At 49.1% G+C, this 20,208-nt stretch overlaps 1 protein-coding gene across 3 annotated transcripts in view; it reads left to right on the top strand.

The window, feature by feature from the left end:
- Positions 1–20,197, top strand: part of NLGN2 (neuroligin 2) — a 68,874-nt gene extending 48,677 nt beyond the window's left edge. For all 3 annotated transcript variants that reach the window (XM_053362191.1, XM_053362189.1, XM_053362190.1), the window contains 4 exons: positions 1,098–1,247; positions 10,435–10,620; positions 16,958–17,747; positions 18,759–20,197. In XM_053362191.1, coding sequence (XP_053218166.1) covers positions 1,127–1,247; positions 10,435–10,620; positions 16,958–17,747; positions 18,759–19,578 — 1,917 coding nt within the window. In that variant the 5' untranslated portion in view covers positions 1,098–1,126 and the 3' untranslated portion in view covers positions 19,579–20,197. The remainder of the gene's footprint in view (positions 1–1,097; positions 1,248–10,434; positions 10,621–16,957; positions 17,748–18,758) is intronic.
- The last annotated feature ends 11 nt before the right edge of the window (positions 20,198–20,208 follow it).

Genomic DNA, 20,208 nt, shown 5'->3' on the forward strand with positions numbered 1-20,208 from the left:
TGGAAATGGATGTGACCTAGAAACGGAGGCCGGGGCTTGAGGAGAGGGGCTGCCCTTTTTCCGCGTCTCCCCCCCCCTCCAGGGAGGCATGGTTCGGGGGCACAGCAGGTCACAGCCCCCCAAGCCCTTTCACCTTATCCCAGTGGCCAAAGTTGGGCTGAGGTGTTGCGGGGGACATAAAACACCACAAAAATCCAAAAATCAGCACCCCTCCATTGGCTAAGCTTCAACCATCGTCCTTTCATTCATCTCTGGCCTGGGACCCAGCTCACCTGCGGACCCCAAACACACCTGCCCCACCAGTTCCCTGGTCATCGGCTTGTGGGATTTGGGCCTGGGGTCCGGCCAGGATTCTGGATCTCATTGCAATAGCGCCTTGTAACCCTACTGATCCGCTGGGGTTCCCAGCCAAAGCCGCATTCGCACCCTGTCTTTAAAGCACCGTCAAGAGTGATGGCTTCCCAGAGAATTCTGGGAGTTGTAGTTCTTCCCCTTGCAGGCCTGCAATTCCCAGAGTTCCCTGGGAAGGGACATGGAGTGTCAAAATTGGCTTCCCTCAAGCAATCCTGGGAGTTGCGGTTCGGTTAAGGGCGGTGGGCTTCGTGAGGTGACCCCCCTCTCTGAGCTACAGTTCCCAAAGTGGCTTAACAAATCCACTCCTATTTTCAAGGGATGGAGGACTGTAGCTGTGTGAGGGGAATAGGGGTCTCCTCAGGGTGCTCAGCACCCTTAACCCGTCAGGCAACTTGACTCCCAAAGGCCCAACAATTTCAGGGGTCCCGTGAGTGCCTGGTTTCGAGAACTCACGCTGCCCGGTCCCCCCTTTTCCCATCCCTCTCACCTCCCAGCTCTCCTCATTCCTGCTCTGTATTCATGGACTCTCAGAACGGCAGAGTCGGAAGTGGGTACCCCAAAGGTCATCCATCCCAACCCCCTGCCATTCGTGGAACAGCAGCGCGCAGAGAGGAGCTGGCGTGTCTGCCGCGTGCTAGGGGAGAACCTCTCCATCCTTCCTCCCAAAGAGGAACGGCGAGAGGCCGTCGCGGAGGGAACGGTCCCAGCCTCACGGCACCCATCTCTCCCTTCTCGCCCCGCAGATATCCGGGACAGCGGCAAGAAACCGGTCATGCTGTTTATCCACGGCGGATCCTATATGGAGGGGACCGGGAACATGTTCGACGGCAGCGTCCTGGCCGCTTACGGGAACGTCATAGTCGTCACCATGAATTACCGGCTCGGCGTGCTGGGTAGGGGGGCTTCGCTGGGGTGGGCTGGGGGAACGGAGCCCAAAATCTTGACTTCTCTCTCTCTCTCTCTCTCTCTCTCTCTCTCTCTCTCTCTCTCTCTCTCCCTTTCTCTTTCTCTTTCTCTTTCTCTTCCTCTCTCGTTTCCCCTAACATAGTTGCTCTCCACAATCGCAGGTTTCGTTTTCCTCCGCCATTCTCGCGTTGCGTGCGTGCCACCGGCTCGAAGCGTTCATTTTGCCTCAATTCGGATCGAGACTGGTTTGGCGGGGCGGGGAGGAACGGACGCCTAAAAATGCAGCGCTTTCTAAGAAACGGCCGGATAGTTAAAAACAAATTGCGGCCAACAACTCGATGCAGATTTCAGTCGATCGTCACGTTATAACTTTTCTAAAGTTTTAAAGTGTTGTTGTTGTTGTGGGCAATTTCTGTGCTGGTAATTTTGTCGTTTTCTCTCTTCTTCTTTTGTAAACTGGTTTGAGCTTGTTGCTTTTAACAAGCCAGCAGTGTGTAATCTTTAACTGAAATCAAATGAAATAAATACACCAGGCACAGCAGGCCGGACGCAGAGGCGGTGGGAAGATGTGTGGGAAAGCCTTTGGGCGTCTTGGTTTCTGCGACGGACGTATTTTGAAAAATCGGAGAAATGAAAACCGGTGTTGCGTTCTGGAAGTCGTGCGTGGCAAGAGAAAAATCTGGCCTCCTGTTCTGATCTCGGAACAGTTCTGTACACAGTTCCGTGTGCTGCCAATCTGTTCCCTGCCCATATGCCAAAAAGTAAAGCAAGGTGTTTTGTTAAAACATATTTCTTTCTACTCCGAATTGACCCTCATGGATAGCCAAGCAATGATGCACCTTTGCCCTGGACTTAAAATAGCTGTGACAGCTCAGTTGGTAGAATCTTGATCCCAGGGTTGTGGGTTCGAATCCCATGTTGGGCTAAAGATTCCTGCATTGCAGGAGGTTGGAATGGATGACCTTCGGGGTCCCTTCCAACTTGGCAATTCCGTGATTCTACTTGTACGTTAGGATGAGCGTTATGTGCACAGGAGAGCCGTTAGGGAGATAGGAAGCTGCCGAATCAGACCTTTGGGGTCCGTCGACCTCAATATTGTTCACACTGGCTGGCAGCAGCGACCCTCCAGGGTTTGGGGCAGGTGATATTCTGAGGACCTGGACCTGGGACTTTCTGGATGCAAGGCAGCGCTACTCCCTGAGCTATGCCCAAATTCCCTTAAAATAACGCAAGATTCTAATCCTCTTTGATCTGAAGGAATGGCTGCTATAAATAAGAACTTAGCAAGCTGGACGAGGGAACATATTGTGCTCCTTCTGGGGTAGTTTGTCCACCTTTTGGCCCCACGCCTGCACTCAGCTCTCACTTGTGGCTCCTAGAAGCTGCCAGCGTGCAACAGGGGCCACACCCTGGGAACAGCTTCGACTGCCGGCTGAACTAGGCGAGGGCAACAGACGGGTCTCAAACCCTCAGTGAGTTAGGGTCTTTCCCTGTATGTGAAGACAGACTCTGGCAGATGTAGCGGACGAGACTAGGAGTGGGTCCAGTGGTCCTGAAAGACCCACATTGGCTCCCAGGACGTTTCCGAGCACAATTCAAAGTGTCGGTGCTGACCTTGAAAGCCCTAAACGGCCTCAAAGGCCCAGCAGACCTGAAGGAGCGTCTCCACCCCCATCGTTCTGCCCGGACACTGAGGTCCCGCTCCGAGGGCCTTCTGGCAGTTCACTCCCTGCGAGAAATGAAGTTACAGGGAACCAGGCAGAGGGCCTTTTCGGTAGTGGCACCCACCCTGTGGAACGCCCTCCCAGGAAATAAACAACAATCTGACTTTTGGAAGACATCTGAAGGCAGCCCTGTTTAGGGACGTTTTTAATGTTTGATCTTTTATTGTGTTTTTAATATTTTGTTGGAAGCCGCCGAGGGTGGCTGGGGAAACCCAGCCAGATGGGCAGGGTATACAGTGGTACCTCGGGTTACATACACTTCAGGTTACATACGCTTCAGGTTACAGACTCCGCTAACCCAGAAATAGTGCTTCAGGTTAAGAACTTTGCTTCAGGATGAGAATATAAACTGTGCTCCGGCGGAGCGGCAGCAGCGGGAGGCCCCATTAGCTAAAGTGGTGCTTCAGGTTAAGAACAGTTTCAGGTTAAGAACGGACCTCCGGAACGAATTAAGTTCTTAACCCGAGGTACCACTGTAGATAATAAAATGATGATGATGAAGAAGACAGTTCCTGCATTTGCTGTAGAGCAGCCTTTCTCAACCCGTGGGTCCCCAGATGTTGTTGAACTACAACTCCCATCACCCCTAGCTAGCAAGGCCACAGCTCAGGGATGATGGGAGTTGTAGTCCAACAACATCTGGGGATCCGCAGGTTGAGAAAGGCTGCTGTAGAGGGAAGAGAGGGGCAGACAGGGCTCGCCCATCTCAGAGAAGTAAAACTCTCATCCTCAAACTCTGCTGCCCTGTGGGACATCTTCGGGAGAAGAAAAGGGTCAGGAGGAAATGCTATTTGTTGTTGTTGTTGAGTCGTTTAGTCATGTCCGCCTCTCCGTGACCCCCTGGACCAGAGCACGCCAGGCCCTCCTGTCTTCCACTGCCTCCCGCAGTTTGGTCAAACTCATGCTGGTCTCTTCGAGAACACTGTCCCACCATCTCGTCCTCTGTCGTCCCCTTCTCCTTGTGCCCTCCATCTTTCCCAACATCAGGGTCTTTTCCAGGGAGTCTTCTCTTCTCACAAGGTGGCCAAAGTCTTGGAGCCTCAGCTTCAGGATCTGTCCTTCCAGTGAGCACTCAGGGCTGATTTCCTTCAGAATGGAGAGGTTTGATCTTTTTGCAGTCCATGGGACTCTCAAGAGTCTCCTCCAGCACCAGAATTCAAAAGCATCCATTCTTTGGCCATCAGCCTTCTTTATGGTCCAGCTCTCACTTCCATACATCACTACTGGGAAAACCAGAGCTTTAACTATACAGACCTACAAATCTGGAATGGAGTCCCTAAGGTGGTTGAACTGGTGCCAAGCATCTTACTCTCTTTTCCTTTGGGCCACACCTGCGAGGCTGAGAGGTGGGTCTTGTCGTCTGGGAAGCCCAGGAACTCCACACACACTGCCCAGTCTTGGACCCCAAGGAGGTCACTTTGGGGCTGCTGACGCAGTGGTTTGGCTTCACCCCGGAAGCGCACTCCATTGTCTCTCGAGACAGACGGTTGCCGACGATAGGAAGCGGATACAGACTCTGGCTCCATCTAGCTCAGACCTGCCTGGAGAAGCCATGAGGGATTTGAACCCGGGACCAGGTGCCCTATCGACTCAGCTACGATATCCCTTCTGCAAAGGGGAAGATGCACGCGCAGGCATTGTGTAACGTGAGAAGGGGGTCTCCCGCCGGCCTCTGGGTGCTGGGGGGTGGGTGAGGTTCCGACCTGGAGCGTGGACCCCTCTTCCGAGGCTCAGCCCGATCGGCGGTTCGAGCCCCGTCTCGGCCCCGTCCTCTCACCTCCGCTCCCCCTGCGGGTGTGAAATTTACCCAGGCGCAGTCGAAATTAATATTTCATTAAAAAGCTTTTAATAATTAACGGCGAGGCCTCGTTATCTCCAGCAAAAAAAGGAAAAAAAGCGGGCGCCCCCGGGATGGAGCGATGATTAATTTTAAAGGAGATGTGGCCGTGCAGATGGGAGCGTTGAGCAGAGGCAGAAAGAAAGAAAGACCTTTTCCGATCGATCACTTTGCTGAGCTTCCCTATGTGTTGTGTGTTGAATCGGGAACGGGAGGAAGTTAAGACCTAGGACCCTCGTACCTATGGGACCTCCTCTCCTGGTATGCCCCACGGAGGACCTTAAGGTCCACAAATTGCAACACCTTGGAGGTCCCAAGTCGCAAGGTGGTTAGATTGGTCTCAACTAGGGCCAGGGCCTTTTCAGTACTGGCCCCGATGTGGTGGAACGCTCTGTCACAAATGACCAGGGCCCTGTGGGACTTGACATCTTTCCGCAGGGCCTGCAAGACGGAGCTGTTCCGCCTGGCCTTTGGTTTGGACTCAGTCTGACCCTTACGTTTCCCTCCCCTTATGGTTTTGATTTATCAGCTATTTTAAAATGAGACTGCATTTTAACCTGTATTTTAAATTGGTTTGTTTTCCTCCCTCTCTTTTCCCCCTATTCTGTTTTTACTGTGATTTTATTTTATTGCTGTTAGCCGGCTCTGGCCGGGGAGGGCGGGGTATAGATAAAATTTATTATTAATTATTATTATTATTATTAGGAAGAAACATTAGGAGGAACATTAGGAAGAACTTCCTGACAGTAAGAGCTGTTTGACAGTGGAATTTGCTGCCAAGGAGTGTGGTGGAGTCTCCTTCTTTGGAGGTCTTTAAGCAGAGGCTTGACAACCATATGTCAGGAGTGCTCTGATGGTGTTTCCTGCTTGGCAGGGGGTTGGTCTCTTCCAACTCTATGATTCTATGATTCTAGGAGCAGCCTCTCCTCTGCTGCAACCTGGTGCCTGCCAGATGTTGGGGGGTTTTTTTGGCGGGGGGGAAGCCAGTTGGACTTGAAGCATGGAATCATAAAATCATAGAATTGGAAGAGACCCAGGGGTCTGTTGGCTGTTTGCAGTTTAGTAGCGCAGAGAGCTTGCTGGGGAGACCATGCATTAAAAAAAAAGGACTCAAAAATAACTTAAACAAGGTTTTAATAAGAAAAACAAAAACTCCTTTTACACTAAATACATTAACAACAAACCAGACCCAACCACCAACCCATCCCCCAGGGTAATGGGAGAGCTAGGTGCTGCTCCTTATATACTACACCCAAATGCTGACACACCTTAATCAAATACAACTCAGCAGCACCTGCTATGCTTCACAGCTGCAAAGCTGGGTCTCGTTATCTTGCTCTGGCCCCTTAAAGACATACACATCGGGTGGAACAATGAGGAACCTTTACATTTAAAGAAACCATTCAACAGGGTCATCTAGTCCAACCCGCTGCTGTGATGGCCTGGGAGTCTGATTCAGAAGCTGAACCTGAGGAGTCCCAGCCTGCACAGGAGTCCCCGCCTCCAGGGCCGGCTGAGCTGGGGCAGGGGCTTGAGTCTGAAGGGCCCGCACCTGTGCTGGATCCTCAGGAGCAGACACCAGATGCATCCACTCTGGCTCCGGAGGCGATTGAGGACCCACTGCCTGCAGGTGTGCCTCTCCCAGCCATGTCAGGGGAAGGTGAAGCTGCCCCTGGGTCCAGTAACCCTCCAGCCTCTCCTGAGCTGCAGAGGCTCAGGGCAGAGAGGCGGAGGGAACTGGGTTCTCTCAGGAGGACTGCTCGCCTCCAGGCCAGGAGAGGCGGGTCACCGGTGGGCCGGGACCACCCTAGGCCTCAGAGGAGATAAAGGCCAGTCCGCCCAGTCCCAGGTTGCGGGAGCAACGACGTTGGAAACCTGTTTCTGCCAGCACCCAGACCTGTTTTCCCGGAGTTCCCAACCACGTCCGGCTTCTTGCTTCGGACCCCGCTTCGCCCTTGGTGGACTGTCTCCAGACCCTCGGCCCAGGACCGGACTTTGACCACGCCTCACGGTAACCTCCCCCCGGGACCAGCACAGCTGCGATGCAGGAATCTCAGCTAAAGCATCCATGACAGATGGCCACCCAACCTCTGCTTAAAAACCTCCAAGGAAGGGGACTCCATTACCTCCTGAAGGAATCCGTACCACATCCAGAGGGGGACCAGTTTACCTGCAAAGTCGCTTTGCCAAACGCAGCTGCTTTGATTGGCAGAATTGGCACTGCTACTAATACGCCCAGGAACCTCACCAAAATGCTGGAGAGGGTGCACCTCCACAGGCACATACCTCCATATGTGGTGGGAGTGCCCCAAAATCCAACTATTCTGGACAACAGCCATACGAGAAATATGTAAAATAACTAAGCAAGTATTAGACATCACCCCAGAATTGGCCCTACTAAACATCTTCCAAGACAACAATGCCCATTTACACCACAAAGAACTCATAACCCACCTGCTCTCAGCAGCCAGAAACACCATAACCAGACACTGGAGAGACTAGTCAGGAGTAAGCCTGGACCAATTCGCCGAAGAATTGATGCTTTTGAATTCTGGTGCTGGAGGAGACTCTTGAGAGTCCCATGGACTGCAAGAAGATCAAACGTATCCATTCTGAAGGAAATCAGCCCTGAGTGCTCACTGGAAGGACAGATCCTGAAGCTGAGGCTCCAAGACTTTGGCCACCTCAGGAGAAGAGAAGACACCCTGGAAAAGACCCTGATGTTGGGAAAGATGGAGGGCACAAGGAGAAGGGGATGACGGAGGATGAGATGGTGGGACAGTGTTCTCGAAGCTACAAACATGAGTTTGACCAAACTGGGGGAGGCAGTGGAAGACAGGAGTGCCTGGCGTGCTCTGGTCCAGGGGGTCACGAAGAGTCGGACACGACTAAATGACTAAAAAAAAACAGCAATGGTACCAAATAGTATGGGAAACAGCCCTACTAGAAAAATTAAGCAATAAACTGAAACTGACACGGGGACAAATAGAAGAAGACGCCTTCACCCCGGTACGGCTCCCCTTTATCACACACACAGCCCAAGAAGACAATGACAAAAACCCACCAACAGCATACGAATCAATATGGCTAACCTGATCCAAAACACCCACCCACCTCACTCACACATGAAAACAAAGACCACCACAGCCAACCACAAACAACCACACCCTAGGCCAAGCCCAACCTCTCTCACCACCAAAGAAACACAAATGAACAGCAGAGAACCTGCACGAGCAATACTGACACCAAACCCTACATAAATTAAGCAAAATAGAAACATCACACCCAACCCACCCTCATCTCCCCCCCCCCAATGTCTCAACAAATGAAACTGATTTGTAAAAATGTCACACGGAAAAAATACGAGAGACATTACACATACTTCTGTAAAACAAGAAAATCTTTAAGAAAGAAAGAAAGAAAGAAAGAAAGAAAGAAAGAAAGGACTATATATACCGTATTTTTCGCTCTATAACACGCACCCGACCATAACACGCACGTAGTTTTTAGAGGAGGAAAACAAGAAAAAAAATATTCTAAACAAAATAGTGGATATATGATTTTTGTGGTTCATGCTGTGGCCACAGACATGTGATCTGACAGTGAGTTTGGAGTAGCCAATGCAAAAATCCTGAGGATCCATGTGGATCCATGCTTTGTAACCATGGAGGAGGGAAGGAAGGGGAACCATGGATCCTCTGCTCACGACTGCAGCAGATCCCCCCCGCCACCCGCAGGCATTCGCTCCATAACACGCACAGACATTTCCCCTTACTTTCTAGGAGGAAAAAAGTGAGTGTTATGGTGCAAAAAATACGGTATATAAAAAAGAATTGGCGCTGCTATGGGATCTTGTGATTCCTGCTTTCCGCATTTTTAAGAACCCGATCGTTTAGTGTCTGTTTATAATTTTGTGAAAACCATTAAAAAAAATTTGAAAAAATAAAATAAAAACATGTTATGTTCTGTTGGAAGTTGCCCAGAGTGGATGGGCAATGCAGCCAGATGGGTGGGGTAAAAGTAATAAATTATTATTATTATTATTATTATTATTATTATTATTAATATTAATATTATTATTATTATTATTATGTACTGAAGTTCTCACCCTGGGCCAGCAGGGGGATAATGTAGATAGTTTTCACTCAGGTCCGCATATGCAAATAAGGAATTGAAAGTGACGTTCAATGATTGGATAGTAACAGAAAGTTGTTACTGTTGCTTTGTACTGGAGCTCTATGTAAGCAGGCTGGCTGAACCCTTCAGTTCAGTTCTGTTCTGGCCTGTGAATAAACAAGAGCTGTCTGAAGAATCGCTGTGTCATCTGATATGTTCACCCACAACTTAACAATTATTATTATTATTATTATTATTAAAGACAAGCTTACTCAGATGCTTAGAAAGTTGAGGGAATTTGAATCTGTTTCTTTTTTTTTAAGTAGGGATCTGAGGCATCAAAAGGTGTGTGTGTGTGTGTGTGTGTGTGTGTGTGTGTGTGTGTGGTTTCCCCCGGAAATCAGAGTTACCAGAGTGGCCGGGGCAACCCAGCCGGACGGGCGGAATATAAATAATACAAATATTATAAGATGATTATTGTTATCAAAAGAAATATGTGTGTGTGTCTGTGCACACAGGGACATGGGTGGCGCTGTGGGTAAAACCTCAGTGCCTAGGGCTTGCCGATCGCATGGTCGGCGGTTTGAATCCCCGCGGCGGGGTGAGCTCCCGTTGTTCGGTCCCAGCGCCTGCCCACCTAGCAGTTCAAAAGCACGCTTAAGTGCAAGTAGATAAATAGGTACCGCTTTATAGCGGGAAGGTAAACGGCGTTTCCGTGTGCTGCGCTGGTGCCGGCTCGCCAGAGCAGCTTCGTCACGCTGGCCACGTGACCCGGAAGTGTCTCCGGACAGCGCTGGCCCCCGGCCTCTTAAGTGAGATGGGTGCACAACCCTAGAGTCGGACACGACTGGACCGTACGGGCAGGGGTACCTTTACCTTTTACTGTGCACACACCTTGTTTCTCCCAAACCAGCCTTGATCCGGATTGAGAAAAAGCAACGACCCGGCTGTGTTTTAAGACGTACGCAGCCTAAATTTACCGTATTTTCCGCTCTACAGGACACACCGGACCATAGGACGCACCTTGTTTTAGAGGGGGAGAACAAGAAAAAAAATTCGCCCCCTCTCTGCTCAGCGCCCCTTCAGCGAAGCGGCAGGAGCAACGGAGCCCCTTCCATTTCTCCTCCCGCTTGGCTGAAGGGGCGCTGCGCAGCTCTCCCTCTCTGCTGAAGCCAGGAGAGCGAGAGGGCTCGGTGCGCACCGACCCCTCTCACTCTCCAGGCTTCAGCGAAAGCAACGCAAAGCCTCCGGAGCGCGGAGGGAGCGCTCCCTCTGCGCTTCGGAGGCTTCGCGTTGCTATCGCTGAAGCCAAGGAACCTGCATTCGCTCCATAAGACGCACACACGTTAATTTTTGGAGGGGAAAAGTGCGTCCTCTAGAGCGAAAAATACGGTAGGTGGATCGGCCTGCACTAAATCGCGCCTTTCCCCCTAGACCCTCGTCCTCTTCTTCCTCCTCCTGACACGGCTTTTTCCTTTCTTCCCTTCCCCTTGGCAGGTTTCATGAGCACCGGCGACCAGTCCGCCAAGGGAAACTATGGGATCCTCGACCAGATCCAAGCCCTGAGGTGGCTGAACGAGAACATCGGGCATTTCGGTGGCGACCCGGAACGGATCACCATCTTCGGTTCGGGAGCTGGGGCCTCGTGCGTCAACCTCCTCATCTTATCTCACCACTCGGAAGGTAGCGCTCAGCTCGTTCGGTGTTGTGGCGGCGGGTTCGCAGGGTTTCGGGAGGTTGGAAAAACGATCCCGCACACAAGAAACTGGCATAAAGCAAAGCAGAGCGAGCTAAGGCAGCACAGAGTGGAAATAATAATAATAATAATAATAATAATAATAATAATAATAATAATTTATTATTTATACCCCGCCCATCTGGCTGGGTTTCCCCAGCCACTCTGGGCGGCTTCCAACACAATATTAAAATACAGTAATGCATCAAACGTTAAAAGCTTCCCCAAACAGGGCTGCCTTCAGATGTCTTCTAAAAGACAGGTGGTTGTTTATTTCCTTCACATCTGAAGGGAGGGCGTTCCACAGGGCAGGCCCCACCACCGAGAAGGCCCTCTGCCTGGTTCCCTGTAACTTGCCTTCTCGCAGTAAGGGGACCGCCAGAAGGTCCTCAGAGCTGGACCTCAGTGTCCGGACAGAACGATGGGGGTGGAGACGCTCCTTCAGGTCTACTGGGCCTTTGAGGCCATTTAGGGCTTTCAAGGTCAGCACCAACACTTTGAATTGTGCTCAGAATCGTACTGGGAGCCAATGTAGGTCTTTCAGGACTGGTGTTATGTGGTCTCGGCAGCCGCTCCCAGTGCCCAGTCTGGCTGCCGCATTCTGGATTAGTTGTAGTTTCGAGGTCACCTTCAAAGGTAGCCCCATGTAGAGTGCATTGCAGTAGTCCATGAGGGAGATAACCAGAGCATGCGCCACTCTGGCGAGACAGTCTGCGGGCAGGTAGGGTCTCATCCTGCGTATCAGAGGGAGCTGGTAGACAGCTGCCCTGGACACAGAACTGACCTGCGCCTCCCCAGCCACTCTGGGCGGCTTCCAACACAATATTAAAAATACATTAAAACATCGGTCATTAAAAAATTCCCTAAACAGGGCTGCCTTCAAATAAACCTTTGAAATAGTTATTTACCCGTGTGGCCAAACTGAACAGGCCTAGGATCCGGCCTAAGTACCCGTGATCTGGTCCCGCCCCACAGAACACCCCCTTTTTTGGGGGGGGCTTAGGCCCCAGTCTCCGTTCAGCCAGCTTTGGCTGAGCTGGGCATGAGGCAGGGCCTTATCGGTGGTGGCTCCTCCCAGACTTTGGGACTCCCTCCTTCGAGAAGCCAGACAGGCTCCCTCCTGGTTGTCCTTCTGCCAGCAGGCAAAGACTGTTTCATTCCCATAGGCCTTTGGGGACTGGCTATTATTATTATTATTATTATTATTATTATTATTTTATTATTTTATTTTACATTTCAAAATAAACATTTTACAAACTTTAAAATATCAAATGCCTTCCCTTCTTCTCCTTCCTTGGTTCATTTTACGTATCATACATTCCTGCATATTTTACTATAATCATTCAAATCAATTTCCCACTTTTACAGCCGTCAAAAATTACAGTATTTTTCCGTGTATAAGACGCCCCCTATTTTGGGAGACTCCAAATTAAGAAAACACCTCTCAGCGCTATTGCTCTCTTATTCTATGTGTCAAATCTGCAAGTTCTGCATTTTGCTCCCTGTCCATTTTGGGGCTAACGAAACACAGGCTGCAGATGTTGCATACATAAATAAGCTTTTCTGACACCTAGGAATTTCTGTCTGGGTTATTCCCAACAAAAAGGACTCTTTTTTTGGGACTCTTTTAAACATTTTTTTCAATTCATTATAAATTATTTCCCAATATGCTTTTACCCTTTTACAGTTCCACCATATATGAAAGAATGTTCCATCCACATCTTTGCATCTCCAGCACTTATCTGATTCTGTTTTATAAATCTTAGCCAACCTTCTCGGAGTTAGGTACCATCCATGAATCATTTTCAAATCATTCTCTTTCAATAAATGTTGTTGTTTAGTCGTTGAGTCGTGTCCGCCTCTTCGTGACCCCCTGGACCAGAGCACGCCAGGCCCTCCTGTCTTCCACTGCCTCCTGCAGTTTGGTCAAACTCATGCTGGTCGCTTCGAGAACACTGTCCCACCATCTCGTCCTCCGTCGTCCCCTTCTCCTTGCGCCCTCCATCTTTCCCAACATCAGGGTCTTTTCCAGGGAGTCTTCTCTTCTCAAGAGCTGGCCAATGTCTTGGAGCCTCAGCTTCAGGATCTGTCCTTCCAGTGAGCACTCAGGGCTGATTTCCTTCCGAATGGAGAGGTCTGATCCTCTTGCAGTCCATGGGACTCTCAAGAGTCTCCTCCAGCACCAGAATTCAAAAGCATCCATTCTTCGGCGATTGGCCTTCTTGATGGTTCAGCTCTCACTTCCATACATCACTACTGGGGAATCCATAGCTTTTACTATACCGACCTTTGCTTTTCCAAAGCTTCTCCCAGAGGTTAACATCTACATTGTGTCCTATATCTATTGCCCAGTGTCTCATTGAAACTTTAACTAGCTTGTCTTTTGTTTCCCATTCTAATAAAAAATAATACATTTTAGGCAGAAGTTTATCCTTATTTTGTAAGAATTCCTTTTCAAATTGTGAGCTTTGGTCCAGTAATCCATTCTTCCTATCTAATTTAAACATTTCATATATCTGGTGATATTGCAACCAATCCATAACTTGACTCCTTAAGTTTTCCACTGATTTCAGTTTGGGTCCCCTGTCCCCCAGTTCCCTGTAAGTCACCCATCGCCTGTCCATATTAACTCTCTTAATTGCAATTGCTTCAGTGGGAGAGAACCGTAAATGTGTTTTTCTTTCCAGCAGTTTTTTTTCTATTTCTCCCAGACTCTATATAGATACTTCCTAAGATTGTGGTTCAAAAAACTCTCATAGATTTTAGCCTTCCCGTGCCAAAGACATGCATGACAGCTGAATTTTAAATCGTGACCTTCTAAATCTAAAATGTCTGCATTGTCCGATACAATCCATTCTTTTAACCAACACAAACAAGCTGCCTCATAATACAATAATACTCTGGCTTCTCCTCAAATCATATAAATCTTTAGCCTTTTACTAAATTAATTACATTTCTTATATTGTCTTTCTTTTGTCGGCCTGGTATAAAACCCGGCCTGTTCTCTGTGGACTGCCTCAGTTAATGTCCTTTTCAATCTATTAGCCAAGATTGTAGCAAATATTTTGCAGTCAATCATGAAATAGGTCTGTAATTTTTGGTCTTTGTTAAGTCGCTGTCTTATTTGGGGATCAAAGTAATGAATGCATCTTTCCATGAGGCTGGGACTACTCCCATCATGAAAATTCTGCTCATGCTGTCCTTAAGTGGTTTTATAAGTGGATCCTGAAACTTTTTATAATAAATTGCAATAAGTCCGCCTGGCCCTGATGCTTTTCCCATCTTCATTCGATTTATTACCATTTGCAGTTCCGATAAAGATATGGGTGTATTTAGAATTTGCTGGTTTTCCTTAGATACTCCGGGGTATGCAACAGTCACTTAAATAAGAATCCATTTTTTAAAAGTTCTCCTTCTCACAACGGTATAATAAAGAATTTTTTTTCTTTTTCAAATGCTTTCCTTATCTCTTTTGGGCTAGTCAAATGCTTATCCTCATCAACAATATTATTGATTGTCTTTCTTTTTGGAGTTGCCATGCTAATCATTTACCAGGTTTATTAGCAAATTCAAACATTTTCTGTTTCATTAATTTAATTTTCATCTCAATCTCTTTATTAACTAACACCGAAAATGGTGCTTGCAGGAGTTTAATTGCTTGACATACATGTTTCTCCTTTGGCTTTGCGATTAACTCCTTCTCTTTATTCAGTCGAGCATCTAATATCTCTTGTTTCTTTTCCCCCTTTCTCTTTTCTGAAAAGTGTTTTGTTGAATTAGGAAGCCTCTCATCACTGCCTTACTAGCATCCCACACTACACTTAATTCAGGTCAAAAAATTATTGTAGAGAGTGTTGCCCCTTACTCACAGTTTGTTCATTTTGCAACACCACATCTTTTAACCTCCACCTAAACGAAGATCATTTCTCACCTGTTATTGTCATCAAGATGGCCTTGAGATCAGATAGTGTCTTAGGTTGAATTTCTACCCTTTTTACCCTGGTTGTTAATTCTTTCGAAGGCCATAAATAGTCTATTCTGCTTGAAGAATTGTTTGCGTTTGATAAAAAAGCAGATTGACGTTCTAACGGATGCTTACGTCACCATAGGTCAATTACCGTATTTTTCCATGTATAACACGCCCCCATGTATAAGACGCCCCCTATTTGGGGGGACTCAAAATTAAGAAAATGGGGGGAGATTGTCAAGAGTTGTTGAGCTTTGGGAGGGGATTGCTCACCCAACGCTGACAATTGCATGCATCACAGAAGACACCAATCGACTGCCCGATCACCGCCGGCAGCTGCCAATCAACCACCCAGTTGACGCAACGGCAGCCAATCGCCAACAGCCCTTCACACCACCACCAACCACCCGCCCTGTCGCCACTGAATCTCGTGCTCGCAGCTGCAACCAATCGCCCATCGCCCCTCAGCACTACCCATGTATAACACAAGCCCAAATTTTAAGCATAGTTTTAAAATAATAAAAAAAACCTTGTGTTATACACAGAAAAATACGGTAAGTCAAAATTGGACACCATATTTAAAAAAAGGCATTTGGAAGTTTCCCTTCTTTTGAATCCATTTTCAGTACAGTTCTATCTAAGTCAAGGGAAACAACAGCATTAAAATCACTCATCATTATTATTTTAGTACCACACAGATTAAACAAATTTTCTTCCAGATTTTTAAAAATCAGTTTTCCGTTCATTGGGGGCATAAATTCCCACTACAGTAATTGGTCCTCCACCTAGTCTTACTTCAATAGCCATCATTCTGCCTTCTTCATCTTTAAAGGTGAATTTAGGATCTCGTTTGGGGTTGACATACATCATCACTCCTCTCTTTTTAGTTTTATCAGAATAGATAAACTCTTGTCCCAGACCTTTATTTATTAGTAATTTTCTATGTTGTCTTTTTATATGTGTCTCCTGTAAGCGAATGATGTCTAATTTCTGCTTTGTCAAGATGTGCGCTATTTTATTCCTTTTTGTTTTGTTATTTAGTCCATTTCCATTCCATGAAAGGATTCGAAGATCCATCTTAAATCAGGGGTGTCCAAGCTTTTTTCAAAGAGGGCCAGGTTTGATGAAGTGAACGTGTGAGGGCCGACCAGAGGGCCAACCATAGTTTTTTTTCAGCTTTTACCCCAAGAAGTAAACAGGGCCGGATTAAACCGACTGGTGGGCCGGATTAGGCCCCGAAACAGACTTTGAACATGCCTGATCTTAAATTATATCATGTGTGTGTGTGTGTGTGTGTGTGTGTAATACACACACACACACACACACACACACAGCCAAACCTTGGTTTTTTATTGTCTCTGATGCTGAACATTTCTGCTCCTGAACGTCGAAAACCTGGAAGTAAGTGTTCCAGTTTTCGAATGTTTTTCAGAAGCCAAACATCCAGCGCAGCAGACAAGTGGCTTCCGATTGGCTCTTCCGATTCCAAGAGCCAATCAGAAGCCGTGCCTTGGAAATAAAATGTTTCAGAAGTCTAACGCCCTTTTGGAACGGATTACATTTGACTTTCGAGGTACCACCGTGTGTGTCTATATCTCACAATTCCAGTTTTCCTTCTACCCCCTTCCCTCTTTACTTTTTGTCCTCTTCTTCCTTCTTTTCTTCTTCAGTCAGCAGGAAGGAAGGACAAAGCAAAATAATCCCAATTAGATTATGCAGGAATCCACCAGTTTTTAAAAAATATATAGAAATTCACAATCCATAAAGCGTATCCCACTCAGTCAGCCAAAATCCAAGCAGGAAATTATATTTATATATTTGAGTGTGCTCTCTACTCCATAAAAGAAAAAAACAAACTCAGTAGCCAAGAGAGAAGAGCACAAAACTCTTCAGGAATCGCTGATAAATCCTTGCAGTAATCTAGGGGGTATACACCCAACTGCTGTAAGTTTAATAGCAAGGGGGGGAAATAAAAATATGCCAGGGGGAGGACAATCAATCAATAAACTGATTTAAGTGTAGTGTGGGATGCCAGTAAGGCAGTGATGAGAGGCTTCCTAATTCAACAAAATGCTTCTCAAAAAAGAGAAAGAGGCATGCTTGTCCATTTCTCCATTGACTTTGCGCCTTGGTTGTCAAATGTCTCAGAAGTCGAACAGTCTTCCGGAACGGATTACGTTCGACAACCGAGGTTCCACCGTAATAATAATGATAATAATAATAATAATAATAATAATAATAATAATAATAATACGTCCCAATGGCTTCTCCAACCATTCTCTTCTCCTCTTGAACGCTGACTGTCCTTTTCCTTCCAGGTCTGTTCCAGAAAGCCATCGCACAGAGCGGCACAGCCATCTCCAGCTGGTCGGTCAACTACCAGCCCCTCAAGTACACCCGCATGCTGGCCTCCAAAGTGGGCTGCGACCACATGGACACGAGCGACACGGTGGAGTGCCTGAGGCGCAAGGCCTACCGGGAGCTGGTAGACCAGGACATCCAGCCGGCCCGCTACCACATCGCTTTTGGGCCCGTGGTGGATGGGGACGTGGTCCCGGACGACCCAGAGATCCTGATGCAGCAGGGCGAGTTCCTCAACTACGACATCCTCATCGGGGTCAACCAGGGCGAGGGCCTCAAATTCGTGGAGGACTCCATGGAGAGTGAGGATGGCATCTCGGCCAGCTACTTCGACTTCACCATCTCCAACTTCGTGGACAACCTCTACGGCTATCCTGAGGGCAAGGACATCCTTCGCGAGACCATCAAGTTCATGTACACGGACTGGGCGGACCGGGACAACGGCGAGATGCGCCGCAAGACCCTCCTGGCCCTCTTCACCGACCACCAGTGGGTGGCGCCGGCCGTGGCCACCGCCAAGCTTCACGCCGAATACCAGTCGCCCGTCTACTTCTACACCTTCTACCACCACTGCCAGACGGACACCCGCCCCGAGTGGGCGGACGCAGCCCACGGGGACGAGATCCCCTATGTCTTCGGGGTGCCCATGATCGGCGCCACCGACCTCTTCCCCTGCAACTTCTCCAAGAACGACGTCATGCTCAGCGCTGTCGTCATGACCTACTGGACCAACTTCGCCAAGACGGGGTGAGACGATTGTGCGAATGGATTGATGCACTAGGAGAAGATAGGTTGCTTAGCTATTTTTCTTCCTTGGTGAGATCAGCAGAGTTTAAAACTTGGAAGCTGATTTAACTTCTAGAAACAATAATCCAAGATGCTTTAAGGCGGACTGGATTTTCTCTAGTATTATTCCTTTTCTCCCACTTAAAAATAACCATCTCTCACACACCTTGTTTTGTGAAGATGTAAAAGTAGCATTTACTTACATAATCCAGATCTCTGAGTGGCTAGGCAAATTGTTGTCTGAAGCGCATATTGTGACATCGGTTTCATAATTTTTAACCTGGCAATATATTGCGAATCAGGACATGTGTGTTATGCAAAAATCACAATGTCGGGGAAACCGCAAAGCCAGCCAGTGCTTCTCTCAATTCCTGCAGCCCTTCTTGACTCTGGCAGCTTAGCTGTCCCCTGACTCCTGCAGGGGGCAGCGAATCGCAAGAGCAGCCATCAGCAAAAATCACAGTGAACTTTGTTTTTATTGTGAGATAAAGTGAAGGCATAGAGCAGGGGTCAGCAAACTTTTTCAGCAGGGGGCCGGTCCACTGTCCCTCAGACCTTGTGGGGGGCCGGACCTTTTTTTGGGGGGGGGAATGAACGAATTCCTATGCCCCACAAATAACCCAGAGATGCATTTTAAATAAAAAGACACATTCTACTCATGTAAAAGCACGCTGATTCCTAGACCGTCTGTGGGCCGGATTTAGAAGGCAATTGGGCCAGATCTAGCCCCCGGGTCTTAGTTTGCCTAACCATGGTATAGAGTAACGATGATAAGCAACATAAATTGAAATTTTGAGGGAACCAAGGAGGGAGGGAGTGAAAGTTGTAGGTGGAATGATCAATTGAAAGTTGAAATGTTGTTGCCTTGTTTGTTTGTTAAAATTTATAAAGGAATTAATTTTGAAAAGCATTTTAATTAACACAAATGATGACGACGATGATGATCTCCATCTCCTCTCCCCCTTTCCGCAGGGACCCCAACCAGCCGGTGCCGCAGGACACCAAGTTCATCCACACGAAGCCCAACCGCTTTGAGGAGGTGGTGTGGACCAAGTTCAACACGAAGGACAAGCAGTACCTCCACATCGGCCTGAAGCCCCGGGTGCGAGACAACTACCGCGCCAACAAGGTGGCCTTCTGGCTGGAGCTGGTCCCCCACCTTCACAACCTCCACGAGCCGCCCTACACCTCCACCACCACCCGCATCCCACCTTACGTCACCCGCTGGCCCACCACCCGCGTGGGGCCCAGCACCACCCGCCGGCCCATCCCCACTCTGCCGCCGGACGAGGACGACGTGGTCCGCCCCCAGCGCTACGTCCCCTTCCCGGGCGACTCGCGGGACTACTCCACCGAGCTGAGTGTCACGGTGGCCGTGGGGGCCTCGCTCCTCTTCCTCAACATCCTGGCCTTCGCCGCCCTGTACTACAAGCGGGACAAGCGTCACGAACTGCGCAGCGGGCGTCGGCTCAGCCCCCAGCGCAACGCGGCCAACGACCTGGTGCATGGCGGCCAGGAGGAGGAGATTATGTCGCTGCAGATCAAGCACTCGGAGCACGACGCCCACGACTTGGAGCCGCTGCGGCCCCACGAGATCCTGCGCCCCGCCTGCCCCCCCGACTACACCCTGGCGCTGCGGCGTGCCCCCGACGACGTGCCCCTGATGACCCCCAACACCATCACCATGATCCCCAGCACTATCACGGGCATGCAGGCCCTTCACCCTTTCAACACCTTCCCCACCGGACACAACAACACCTTGCCCCACCCTCACTCTACCACCCGCGTATAGTTGCCCTCCCCTCCGTGCCCCTCGGCTGCCCCGGCCCGCCCCGCTCGAGCAAAGAGCGGGCCACCTTTCCTGCCACGTGGACGGGTCTTTTGTACAACGTTGCGGGGGGAGGGGGGTCTAGCAGACGGAGGGGTTGGGCGATTCAGAGGTCTGCCCGTCTGTCCCTACGGCACATGGCACGGACGGGCTGGCAACGGTTCTCCACCCTGCTTGGGTCCCGACACCCTTTGGCGACACCCGTGGCATGGCATGGCAGCAGAGGAGGGCAGCACCAGCAATCTCACTTCCTTTTGGGGTGCTGGGGGTTCTTTCCGGCACGAGGCAAAGAAGCGGGTCGCCTTCCCACCCTTGTTTTCCGGACGGGCGGCGGAACAGCGGCCGTGGTTTTCGCCGGCGCTCCCGGGAGGAAGATTGGTCTGCCGTTCCTCGTCCATCTGGGTCCAGGCGGCAAAGGCATCCTTTGTCCTTCCGGGTGGAGATAAGGGAAGTCTGACTCGTAGGGAAAGAGAGTCCCCGCCGTGGCTGTGATTGACAAAAAAAGGCAGTCCCTCTGCCCCCAGGGGGGTCAGTGACGCCACTCAAAGCTGTCGGCTCGGCTTGGATGGACGAATGGACAGTGGAGAGATGATG

This window comes from Podarcis raffonei, chromosome 13 (genome assembly GCF_027172205.1).
Source record: "Podarcis raffonei isolate rPodRaf1 chromosome 13, rPodRaf1.pri, whole genome shotgun sequence".
NCBI lineage: Eukaryota > Metazoa > Chordata > Lepidosauria > Squamata > Lacertidae > Podarcis > Podarcis raffonei.